This window comes from Enhydra lutris, unplaced genomic scaffold, assembly GCF_002288905.1.
Source record: "Enhydra lutris kenyoni isolate GAN:26980312 unplaced genomic scaffold, ASM228890v2 scaffoldscaffold60, whole genome shotgun sequence".
NCBI classification, from domain to species: domain Eukaryota; kingdom Metazoa; phylum Chordata; class Mammalia; order Carnivora; family Mustelidae; genus Enhydra; species Enhydra lutris.
Window position 1 is genome coordinate 5284319 of NW_019154144.1, and position 13324 is coordinate 5297642.

The 13324-nt window shown below is 44.5% G+C and overlaps 1 protein-coding gene across 1 annotated transcript in view; it reads right to left on the minus strand.

Annotated features, from left to right (window-relative positions):
• Nucleotides 1-6599: 6599 nt before the first annotated feature.
• LOC111158576 (StAR related lipid transfer domain containing 13) overlaps nt 6600-13324 on the minus strand; it is a 179132-nt gene continuing 172407 nt past the window's right edge. The window contains exons 12-14 of the mRNA XM_022520697.1: nt 12256-12473; nt 9185-9361; nt 6600-8231 (exon numbers count right to left, since the gene is read on the minus strand). Of these exons, the coding sequence (XP_022376405.1) occupies nt 8114-8231; nt 9185-9361; nt 12256-12473 (513 nt within the window). The 3' untranslated portion in view covers nt 6600-8113. The remainder of the gene's footprint in view (nt 8232-9184; nt 9362-12255; nt 12474-13324) is intronic.

Below are 13324 nucleotides of genomic sequence, written 5' to 3' on the forward strand. Positions count from 1 at the left end.
CAACCCCCCAAGGTCCAAGAAAGGTGCAGTGCCTCAGCTTCCCAGGGAAGTAGAGACCATACAGGAGAGCAACACTCCTTCCCATCCCGGTCAACAACGTTCCTGCCCATCGCTTGGACAAACAAGACCAGGCGGACTTTCAGGCTTAGGCTTTATTTTATATGGCAGTGTAGTTTCAGGCTCTTCCAGACTTCAAAAATAGCTCACACCAACCTGCTGATGTCTGAAATCTATGTGCCCTCTGATTTCCAATAAAGATGTAAAAGGTTTAATTATGCAAATCTATGGTGGAGTAGCTCTGTCTGGAAACTCATTCATATTAAAATGTCATCAATCAGCTTTGCAGCAGGGAGGATGACAGATGCAAAGGGGGTGCTGAAGGCCAGCTGCAGCAAGGTGGCACTAGAGCCTGGAAGTGAGGGTGGGCACAGGAAAGGGAAGGCCTTGAAGCCCCATTACAGGGCTGGCTGGCTCTTCCGCCATGCCCATCGGAGTCAACATGGTGGTGTTTCTTCTCAGATAACCCAGATTGAGGACAGTGAATCAGTGGAGTTCTAATGTGTGATTATTGTCTAGAGCCCAGATTGTTGAGTCCTGCCCTATGAGGAATAGATGGAACTGGATCTTCGGTGAGGCGAACTGGTACTCAGTGCTTTTGCCACTCAGTACTAGCTCACCATGTTATGAAGACTTGGGGGCAAGGGTCTTAGAGAGAGGTAGGCTTGGGCTCAGGCAAGTCCTTCCTCGCTGGTGAATATGTTCACCTGTGCCAGAGCAGAGGCTCAGCTGGTGAGGGTGAAGCTCAGCAGGCTGGAGAGTTGTGGTCTCTAAGGTCAGGCTTGGGTCAGTAGGCTAGAAGATGAACCACTTTCAGGTGCAGCTTTAATTATCCCATGTTTTGAACTTCTCCCTAATATATTGGTTGAGCCTTACTGCAGGTGACATCCTAGTGTCATCCAGGTGTGCTGTGAGGATTTACGGAGGAACTGGGGGCAGCTCCCTACAGAGGTATCAAGGGGAGAACTGGGTCTCCCCCCAACCTATGAGGATCTACATAGGTCAATGTGACAAGAGCAGAAAGGGAATGTGTGGAGCCCAACAGTGAGCTGATGAGGTCATTGTCAGCAGGGATGGCTAGTGTGTGGGATGTGATGAGGCCATTGAAACAGAAGAACACACTGGAGACCTGGTCTCTGGAACTCCCTGAAGTACCAGGGGACCTTTGAGACATGCTAATATCTGGAAGCCAGAACAGCAGGGCACTTATCATTTAGGCATAAGAAGAGAACGTTACCATCAGGGACATGAGAACTGCTGAGGTCCGGGTGTCCCTGCTCGCCCTGCTTTCTGACTGGCTTGGAAGACGCAGTCATTATGGATGAGCAAGTGTCATTCTCAGGGGATTCGTTTCTCTGGTGTTGCTGTACTTCTTTATCATCACAGGAAATAGTTCTCTGCAAATTGATTAATTAATTGATCATTCCCATCACTGTACTTAAGAAACTCTAGTGGAACTGGAGAGAAAAATGGCCAGGGTATCAGCTGGAGCAGTTGGTCACCCAGCCCTCCATCAGTAGGGTTTTTTCCGACTACCTAATCTATCTTCTACCTCTGTTTTAATTTTTCTCTGTAGAGCTTACCTGGCCAATTATTTATCTTGTTTCTTGGCTATTTTTCCCACTGGACGGTAAACACCACAAGGACAGGGATTTTTGTCTTTTTTGTTCACTGATTTTACTCACTGTTTCATTTACTTAAAGCCTAGACAGTGTCTGGCACATAATGAGTGCTCTGTACCTGTTTATTGAATGAATGAACTAATCAAACTTTTATTTGCTGTAAGCAGGTGGTTAAAATTTGCTAATTTCACATTTAACTTCTTGGGGAACCAGTGAATTCTCTAATCTTTGTTCTCTTAGAGAGGTGAAGTAGTCAAAGCACAAAATGTAAGTTATTTCATCAGCTTTGGAAAACTTTACACACTCTCCCTGGGTTATGATTTCCAAGTCTGTGGCTTCTGTCATCTTGATGTCGAGGTTTTATATGCCCACTTCATTCTAACAATATTTGTGACATGATGTAGCAGAAAGTCTAAGATCTGGAGTTTCAAAGGGAGGCAAGACATGGTCCTTGCCCTCAAGAGTTTATCACCTAGTGGTAGAGTTAGATTTATTGCTAAATAATGAACTGCAATGTGATTTATGCAATAAGAGAAATATGGAAAGAAGCAGGTGGATTTGAGAGGGATGGTGAGGAAAGTCCATGCCTGAATAGGACTTTGAGGAATAAATAGGCTACCACATGACCAACAAGATGGAGAGAAGGTCAATGCAAAGTCACAGAGATGTGAAACAGTGATCCATATCACTGGGACATGAAGGCAGGAATGACAAAACAGAAGAGACCTGAGGAACACAACTTTAGCTTGAGTTTCAGACCTTGTATGTCTAGCTGGCTGCTGGGGACCTCCACCTGGATGGTTCCCAGCCATTGCAAGCACTACGTGATCAGAGCCCAGCTGACTGCCCTTTCCAGTATGGTTCCCTTCTGGCCCTGCTCCCATCTGGAATCAGCTCCTCCTCTTCTTTTTCCCTGTAACAGTTAAAGGACTCACCATGCACAGTAAGCTCCTTATACCAGTTCTCGACATCTTCAGATCATACAGCGCCTAGGCGGATCTGGAGCTCCCTGTGTCTGGGCATTCTGGTTTGAAAGTGTCTTCTCTGAGGTTGTCAGATGAATACTAAATTTACATAGATAACCACACATGTAATAGGAAATAGGGGGAAGCCACATGTCCCAGAATGAAAGGAAAGGCAAGTTATGATGGAGTAGTATCAGCTCAGGAAGGCCGGTGGTATCCATCACTTTATTTATTTCTATCTCCTGTAGAAACCAAAGGGGAGAGGAAAAGGCAAAGATGCGGATGTCATCATACCCTTGCTTCTGCATATAGGGATACGCCAATTCTCTTCTAGCCCATTCTGAGTCTTTGCCATCAAAATAAAGGTGAATTCGCTTCTCTACTTTTTGGCTCAATAGATAATGTCCCAAACCCTTGCTGCAACTTAAAAATGCCTGGCTCGTGGCCATCCAGCTTCATCTCCTGCCCCACTCACTCCCATCCTCTGTACCCTTTGACGCTCTGCTTTAGCCACACCCAATCACCACCTGATGCTCAAGTCCATCTCTTACCTTCACATTGTAGGTTTCCCCTCTGCTGGTCTCTCAGTCATTCTCCCCAAGTCCCTGGGGGCTCACCACCCACTCTGGGCTTCATAGATGCCACAGTAACTTACTACTGGGTGTTGTAGATATGTATTCCTCCTCATTACTTGCATATTCTGTATTTGTGAACTTGCTGACTTTCTAAAACTTATTTGTAATCCCAGGTCAATACTTACTATTCTTTCCAGGTCATTCTTGGATATGGGCAGAATGGCACAAAATGGGAGTCCCTGATGTTCATGCACATTCCCAGCTGAGATCAAGCAAATGTGACAGCTGCCTTCCTGTTTCAGACCTCAGACGGTAAAGAAGTATCCTATATATGATGTATTTAATACCACATTTTCATTTTCCATTTTGTGTTTTTTAATCAGCGATTTTGCTGTTTCAAATGGCCCTCAGGTATAGTGTTGAGTGCTGTCTAGTATTCTTTGGAATACTCTTACGGATGAAATACATATGTTAGATAAGATCTATTTAGCCATGAGCTTTAGTGCTGTTGGCTGTGAGTTCAATTTTAATGAATCAGCAGTGTGGTACATCTAGAAAAACGAAGGGGAAATTCATTGATCTGTATGTGAGGCTACTCTGGAAAGTAATGCAGATGATGCATGACGAAGCTGTGAAAAAGATGGAAAACAGCTAAATTTGTGGATTCATGAGATGACAGCCCATAGAAAAGGGGTAATAAAAAAAAGGCATTATGGTGAGGCTGAAAGCCAAAAAGATTTATAGTCACATTATTCAGGGTCCAGAAAATTTTAAGCCTTTCTTTTTTTTTTTTTTAAGATTTTATTTATTTGACAAACAGAGATCACAAGTAGGCAGAGAGGCAGGCAGAGAGAGAGGGGGAAGCAGGCTCCCTGCTGAGCAGAGAGCTCGATGCGGGGCTCAGATCCCAGGATCCCGAGATCATGACCTGAGCAGAAGGCAGAGGCTTAACCTTCTGAGCCACCAAGGCGCCCCAGGCCTTTCTTGACTATTGTTCTACTATAATGAGATACTGTGAATAAATAATTAGTTGTAAGAAACTTGTATTAAGTAAGGCATGTTTACACAGAAATGGACACAGAACAAGGTCATATATTGATTGGTTGACAAAAATGTGAGCAGAGGCTCATAGGAACCTAGCCCTATATTTTTGCTGGGAGCAGTGGCTCAGTGGCTCAGTACTTGCTAACTGGTGGCAAGAAGGCACTGCTGCTTCTTACTATTTCTGCCCCACACCGTCTTCTTTGTATCCACACCTCTGTCTGTCCAGTGTCCCAAACCCACGTGGTGTTTGGTGAATGTGCTCTGCATGAATAAACAATACAGGAAGTTTTGCTTCAAAGGAAAGCATTACTTGGGATTTTGAGCCTCATCTGTGTGCAAGGAGGATGTGGGTTGGGAGGCATCTGGATAGCCTGTTGGGTGGGATTGCTAGAATGGAAGTCAACATTCAATCTTCAAAGGATGTTGTCTGCCTAAGGCATGTCCAACATCACATGTTGCCAGTTGCTAAAACTTCATGGCTTTATGATATTACAGTGTTGTACCTTCAAGTGTTTATTTCTTAATTCCTTGTGCAGTCGGCCCCTACTGATTATGCTTTTGTGGTGGTGTGTGACACTCTCCTTTGCTATTTTATCCCTCCATGTTATTTTATCCCTCTACGTTAGAGAAGAAGAAGAAGATGAAAAAGAAGAAGAAGAAGAAGAAGACGACATATAACCAGTGTTTCTGCAGCTAAATAGCAAAAGACACAAGTAGTACAATGCTATACCTAAGAATTTCAAGTCTACTTGCAATCAAGTTTGAATTCATATGATCTAGGGTCTCAGGACTTCTGTAGCCAGTGGCTGCTAGAATGACCACCATGTTCTCTTTTTTCACATGGAAGAACAAAGGGGGGCAATTGAAATGCCTCCTTTGCCTCTGAAAGGCAAAACTTTCAAGTAAAGGGGGAGGGCTTGAGGGAGACATGTAGAGAGTAGAGTTTGGAACATTTTTGTGGGGGCATATGGTCTTTTGGGCTGCTGTGGCTTTTGCAGCCTGTAGCTGAGAATGCTAGGGAGCTCCTGCTTACTTAATCTGCGCTACTTTTGTTATCTTTTAGAAGTAAGGCAGAGAACAAATAGAATGAAGGCAAGAGGTCTGGAGTCAGATGTGGCTACCCTTTGCGGTCTAGTGGTCCAGCCAGAAGTCACATCACCTTTTAATTTCTTGTCTACTCAGTGATAATGAAATGTAGCTAAAGTTTACTAAATCTTTGGTAAAAATACCATTAATACGTTTTTATAACTTCCGGGCTAAGAACAACGAAATGTAAAAAAAGAAGCCCTTCCCATCACTTTAATGCCTTAGACAACACATCAAGGCATTCAGACTGTTAGTGAAGGTTGGTAACAACATCCTCATATTTGGGAGAGATACAGAATACAGGTTTTCCACTTACAGGATGAAGCATGAAAATCAACATATATTTTATAGAAAATAGGAAATATTTAATGTATATAAATTTATTTGCTTTAGCAATTATTTACTTACAATTGATGATTGATACCAACAATTGAGGTAAAAATATACATGAGGTATAAATATAATATTTAAATGCAATATCATATTTTATTTCCATTGGCAAGATAACAATGAATAAAACACTGTGGTATTTGACAAACAAGCTTGATGCATCTTTTCCCTCCTTTTTCCTTATTCCTTTTTTTTAGACACACTGTGTTATGCAGCAGTGATTAGTACGTGCGTAAAAAGAGAAAAGTCAGTTGGATAATTTGAAGAGAGGAGGAGTCAGAAATACAATCATAGTTGCTTTTGGTATTGTCTTGCTTCCCAGAGTGTGTGGTCTTTGGTCCAGCAACACAAGCATCCCCAAGACTTGTTAGAAATGGAGACTCTTACTCCAGACTGCCCGAATCAGAGTCTACATTTGAACCAGATCTCCAGGTGATTCTTATGTATGCTAAACTCGGTGACAGAGCACGATTCATCCTTCTATGTCTATCATATTTTCCAAACACCTAGAATTCCATCTCTGGACCAGTGTTAACCTAGGCTAAACCTCATTAATCTTGTCTTTGCATAAGAAAGTAATCCAGCCTATACGGTTAAATTTAAGAGCCACGGCAGAAGTGAATTTGTTTTGCTTACAGAGCACTGTCCAAATTGAAAATTATGGGTTGGCTGGCACTTTCTTGTGTAGGCAAGGAAATGAAAAATTCCTGGGTCATAATTCAAATAGCATGATTTTCCTTATATCATACAGAACTCATATATAGCATTTTTATTTCTCTCAATAAAAGAATTGCACATTGCTGATAGGAAAAAAAATTACATAATAACATAAATGCATACAATACAGAAAAGGGGAAAACACTCATTTATTCTTTTTCCTCCCACACCAGTTGCTAAATTATGACACCAATCTCTCACAGATTACCGAAATCTCTCCCTGAAACCAAACATAATAACTTACCTTCCTCTCTACAGTTGTTGAATTACAATTAAAAAAAAACAAAAACCCACAACTTAAATCCATCAGCAATTGGTTAAGGAGAGTCCATCAGTTTAGTCTATACAATAATAAATAAGGTCAAACACCTAGGTCAGCTTGACTGGCTAATGAAGAAATACGAAATTAAGAAACCTATTTATATTTTTGAAGACTAATTGCAGAGCATAGTTTTGGTCTTCCTGTTAGTTTAAAAACCCTGTCTTTCATACTGCAAGATGTGAATGAATTCTGTCGTAAGCACATCATATGTAGCAAAATAAGAATTCCCTGAAACTGCGATGGTCCAGGACTCTCGAATGACCATTGCCTCCCCTTGCCTGGTGTCCAGAGTTCAATTCAGTGCAATACATTGATAAGAAAATGCCAATTAACTGTGACCAAACAGGCCACTGGTCATATACAATGACATTTAGGAACAGGATGAAATGTATCTATGAAAACTTCGTCAAACACAGAGGCCCCCTTTGGCTGTGAATATGCAAAGGCTACGCTATTTGGCTCTAACCAGCAGGGAAATAAAGTTTCTTTCGGTCGCTGGCACTGACTCTAGTGGCCCATGGGCATTTGACATTTTCCTGAAATTGCAGCTGGCTGGGTCCACGGACAACTGGTCACCCAGCCCTACCTTTGGTCCCAACTTCTTCCCCACCTCTGTGCTTTTAAGAGGAGTAAGTATTCTTTTCCTGGGTTTGTTCAACACTCCATGCTCTGTTTTTGATTAACACAAACAAACTGACAACACATAAGAACCTTTGAATGTTGTTTTCCTTTGGTTAGCTAATCTTTGGTTAAACAACAGGGCAGACTGACAGACTACACATTTTCACACCTCGGTGTTAGCAGCAGATTCTGCTCCACTTACAGGACAGTGGGGAGATGGGCCCAGAGCAACTTGGAAAGAACCACGTGAGTGAGTAAGGGACTCACTGAGTCAGACACGTTCCTTTTCAAAAGACGCAATTATATATAAAATTGGTATTGTACATATATACAGTAAAGATAGATATACACACATATGTACATATGCTATACATACATTTATTTACAGTTAAGAATATGCTTCTTAGAAGCCTTTAAATAGCAAATTAGGCAATGCACAAGGAATAATCCATTTAATTTTAAGTAACATAGATAAATGTTCTGATTTTTAAAAATATTATATTAGTAGGGATGTAGCCATCTCCAGGAAGGCTAGGAAAGTTCTCAGAAATTCTTGCATCTTCAACATTCCGATTTCTCAGTGTTTCTATTTTTAAGCATTAGCCAAGTCACTCAGTCTCTCTCTCTCTCTTGCTTTCTCACGAGCACACTCTCTCCCACAAGTGTTTCCATTCACTTCCTCTTCCCTGAGGTTGATGTCACACTAGGGAAAACTCAGATTTTAGTTTCTGGACCCTCAGCAATGAGGGGCTGAAAAGAGTTTCTAATCCTGGCAACTTCCGCTGCACACAGATGTCCAAAGCCTTTATTGTACCACTCTGGGGAGTGACCTCTGTGGGGACAAAAATCAGAAAGGAAGTGGGAAAGGCGTCTTCCAAGTCTCAGTACTTTATCACAGTCGACAGGGCTGTCCTGTGCACTTGTCATGAGCGCGCTTGCCTACAATTTGAGGCTGACCCCTCAAGGACCCGAGAGCCTCATTTTGTCATCTGGTGCCTGGAGAAGGCCTTTCTGGCCAAGAATTCAGTCTGTCTTTTCAGTGCTACCATCTCCTCAGAGAAGGCTCAGACTGAATTCTGGAAATCACTGGGGAATCTCAGTGTCTGTGTACCCAGACCGAGAACTTGTTCCGTGTCATGACTGCCCTGACAGGGTTGGATTTCAGTTAGCTTCTTCTCCAAGCAGGGCGACAGGAGGGGACCACAAAGGGAGAGCAGGCATGACAGCAGCACAAGAGAAGGAGACTGGCGGTGACTGCGCAGCCACCGCGTGTGTGTTTACTCTGTGTGAGAAGCACACATAGGTAAGTGGGAACAGCTCTGAAAAGAGAGAAGAGCAGGATGCCTGCGTGGCTCAGTCAGCTAAGCGTCTGCCTTAGTCAGCTAAGCGTCTGCCTTTAGCTCGGGTCATGATCCCAGGGTTCTGGGATCGAGCCCCACCTTGGGCTCCTTGCTCAGCGGGGAGCCTGCTTCTCCCTCTCCCTCTGCCTGCCTCTCCTCTTGCTTGTGCTCTCTCTCTCTCTGCCAAATAAAATCTTTAAAAAAAGAAAAAAGAAAAAGAAAGAAGAGCAGAGGGCTACACGGAAATGTCAGAGTTTTACAAAAGATGAGGAAAAGGAAAACAGGGGGGCGGTATAAGTAATCTTCAACGAAAGCATGCTAGTGGCACCGAAAAAACCCGAGTATAGTAAAATAAGAAATCAGGATGACACACAGGGCCCTGGCGACTCTGCCACTCAAACTGAGGCTCCCGGGGTGTGCCTGCCATCTTGGGGAGTGCACTTACTTCAGGTCTATCCTGCAGATGTGGGTCAGTCTCGATTTGCCAGAGCCACACGGTTCTATCAAGTACTGAGAATCCATCACCACAGCCCGCACGCCACCCATGAGCTGGGCTTCCTCATGCTCCACAGAGAGGGACACCAGGGTACACATGCCTTTGGGCAAATCAGTCTTCCAGGTCCTGTAGCAAAAAACAACCGGCCCATCAAAATTAGGGCTAAGAGAGAGAGAAAACCTGGACACAGCATTGAGTTTTACACCTTCAGTTTCCTGCTCAAATCCCTATCCTACTTACTTAGATTAAACTAATGGCTTCCATAAGGGTGTGTAAAATTTTTACAGTGCAGTTCAAAGCAAGGCTCTCAGCCTGCTGACCCAGAGGCCAGCGATGGTCCTGCAGCTTTCCAATCTGCCTTTGAAACCCCAAACTGAGGCTGCAGAGGTTCCTGGCCATTCCTGAAGGGTTGGTCTTACAGTTTTAGAATTAGGACTTGCCCATTCTGTTCATTCAGCAAACATCTACTGGGCACACGAGAAGCCACAAAGGACACAAAGATACACAGCCAAGGGAGAAAAACAGATATACAAAGAGACCTCCAAAACACCAAGGAAAGTGCGGTGATGTGGCTATGCATACGGTGCTCGGCAATCCTGTGGAAGGGAAGGGGAGACACACAGAAGGCTTCCTGGAGGAGGCGACGCTCAACTCAGTCTTAAAGAAAAAAATGAGCTGGTGGCGCTTAGCCTGAAGTAAACTAGACACATGTGGACTGCTCATTGTTTTCAAATACTTGAGGGGCTCCCAAGCAGGATGACAAAAGCACAGTCGATATGACCCCAGCAGGGAGAGATGGGATGGCATGTGTCAGCTCAGGAGACAGAAGACCTGACTCACAAAGTGCACACTCCAGATACGAAACAGGTGCTATGAGGAGTAGTAAGCTCCCTATTACAGGGGCTATTCAATCAGAGACGGAAGTCAGGGACCATGAGAGCATCTGCGTAATGACTATTTCTATCACAGGACATAGATCTCATGATCATAATCCCAGTTATTTACCTCACAAACCCTATCCTGGGCTTGGCTACGTCATCTGTAACTTCGTCCGTCCTGTCCTACCACACCAGAAAGAGAAACTACTGGATGTTCCCCATAAAAACCTGGCAAGAAGCAAGCATGACACAAACGCCCAGCAGCTTCTCATCGGGTGTGATCATTCTCCGCAGGCGAGATGACATGTTCAGCAATAAAGATGGGGATTTGTACAGATATGTGAGGATATGATGGAAAAAGCTTCAGTAACTATCACCAGAAGCTCCTGAGGATTTAGAAAAGGGGATAATGCATGTACAAGTGGCAATCCTGAAGGGATTCTTAGTCTAGATGGGGTGGCACGTGGAAGACAGGAAGCATTTCAGCTCTGCCACTTTCTATCTTCTGGTATCATAACCATAGGCATCCCTGTTGCAGAAGCTGTGTCTGGTGTGTGGTTAATTTTCTCGAGTGTTGAGTTCTTCCGCATCAGAGCCTCATGACCCACCCACTTTCTCCTTCAAGTTGTGGGTCAGCTATCAATGCTGTGAGAGTCTGCCTTAACCATTGTATGTAAAATTTAACCCCTTACCATCCCCCTTCTTACTTATCCCCTCCCACAGGATGAGAAACATTATCCCCTTACTTATGATTTATTGACCCTCCCTCCCTGATAAAATGTAAACCCCTACAGAGAGCAGGACAGCGGCTTCTTGTATTCACTCCAATATCCCCACAGCCTCCCCGCGGGGCTGGAATGATGCCCTGTGATAAGAAACAGGCCGGTGGGACTGTCGGGTGGATGGAAGGAGGGAGGTTCCATGCATGGACTCTGGCTCTCAGCCCTCTAAGGGGCGGGAAGAGGCATGCTATGGCATGGCTCCCTCCCCATGGCTGCCATCCCAGAACTATTTGATTTGCTGTTTACAAGAGTGAAGACGTGAAGTTTAAATTCCACGAGATGACGAATGTCCGCATAACTGTGGTAATAAGCCATCCTTAAGACTGCCCACATTCTCCGCCAGGATCCCCAGATTGCCAAGACAAACACATATATTTAGGGAAAAATGACCCTTCAAATTCAGGGTCCCAGGGACCAACTCCAAAGGCCCGTGTGAAAAGTAACCTGGAGTTTGCCATCAAAACGATTTTCATAAACAAACTATTTGAAATATACATTTGGGAATTTCACTAGTGATTCCTTTGACACTACTACTCTATGGGAAGAGACAGTGTTTGCCATCAGTTATCAATAAAAAAGAAAACCTTGATTCAATTATATTGTATTTGCTTTCTTAGTCTAGTCAACCCATGTTCTTTTGGACTCAATGCTGACTCACCAGCTCATGTGCACAGCTGCACCGTGCACACCTCCCAACACCGCTTGGGCTTCCCCTTCCAAACCCGGGGGGACAGGGGGCCAGAACTCATCCCGTAAACTGATCAGAAGTAATGCTTCAACAGTAGACAGGACACTCGCAGGCCTCGTCAGGCCCTGAAATCTGACTGGACATCTGACCTTCTCTGTGTCGTTGGACCTTCAGGGCTGTGCCAAGCTTTCCCTATGGGACAATGAGCTGTGAACAGGTGAAGTTATACAGATGGGTTTTGAAGTTACACACACTTCCGTCGTGAGAGTTACACAAACCCAAGCTTGCTTTCCCCCGGGAAGAAGGCAAAATCAGGAGACAAGTCAGAATCAATTTGCATAATTTGGCAGAAGGTGCAACTGGACAAGTAGTAGCTATTCTTGGGACTCTGTTCTGAGGAAACGAGCAATATTTACGGCCTAATAAGCCATATGCTCCATAGTGAAAGGGGCCGTGAGAGAGCCGGGCAAAGCCGCAACTTGGGTGAAGGAAGCAGGAAGTTGGGCATAAATACAGCGAAATCAGGTTTCATGGAGGGAAATGTGTGCTGGCTTAGGGCTCCCAGCGGAGGCTGAACTTCGGGGGTTGAACGCTGTGCAATGCTTAAATGTGCAGCTCTTCATCTGCTTTTGGAAAAAAGAAAAATACCTTAAACCCTAGAGGTAGGCTTACCTGAGAACTACGAAGTCTCTGGAAGGGTGGGGGGCCATGCTGTTCAACACGTACTGGTAGATTTCTGTTTGCTTGTCCAGGGTTTCCACAACCTTCCACTGCACAAAATCCTCATCCCACAGGTGGCGCTCTCTCAGCACACGGTTCAAAACCACGGAGGGGGGCGCTTCCACCTCCACGGCGGCCTTCCACAGCTTCAGCGGGTGCCCGTCTCCCACCTTAGGAAAGACACCATCGAAGGCTGAAGAGGACAACTGGTCCCAACCCAAACCTACCATTCTTCACTGGACATTCAGAAAACATTGCTGGTGATGTAACCTGAAAGAGTGATTCTGGACACCTCAGGTTTAAAATGTTAAGATGTTCATCTTTAGGCTTAGAAGAAAAATAATAATAATAAGACAAATAGTAACCACCAACTCATACAGGGTGTACCGAGTGCTGGGAAAGATTCTAACCTGTTTGATTTGTAAATAGCCCTCCTCTGACTGTGGTAGCAGGATGTCTACTATGCAAATGAGAAACCAGGCACAGAGAGGGATGCGACTTGGCCAACGTCACACAGGTAAGGGACAAGGATCAGACTGGCAGCCAGCAGCCAGCTTCAGAGTCTACATGCAGATTATGTGCAAAGGGACTGCTTGCCAGTCTCCAGAGTGGGTCTTTGACTTGCTCTTGTGTGTGCCAAGCCCCATGGACAGAGTGGCCATTTTTAATTAATTAATTAATTAGTTAATTAATTAATATACTTTTAGAGGTTGGTGGGGAGGTGAGTGGCAGAGGGAGAGAGAGAATCCTAAGCAGGCTCCACACTCAGCACAGAGTCTGACTCGGGGCTTGATCTCACGACCCTGAGATCGTGACCTGAGCCAACATCAAGAGTCAGACACTTAACTGACTGCGCCACCCGGGTGCCCCTGGAGTGGCCATTTTTTTTTTTTTAAGATTTTATTTATTTATTTGACAAACAGAGATCACAAGTAGGCAGAGAGGCAGGCAGAGAGAGAGGAGGGGGGGAAGCAGGCTCCCTGCTGAGCAGAGAGCCCGATGCGGGGCTCGATCCCATAAT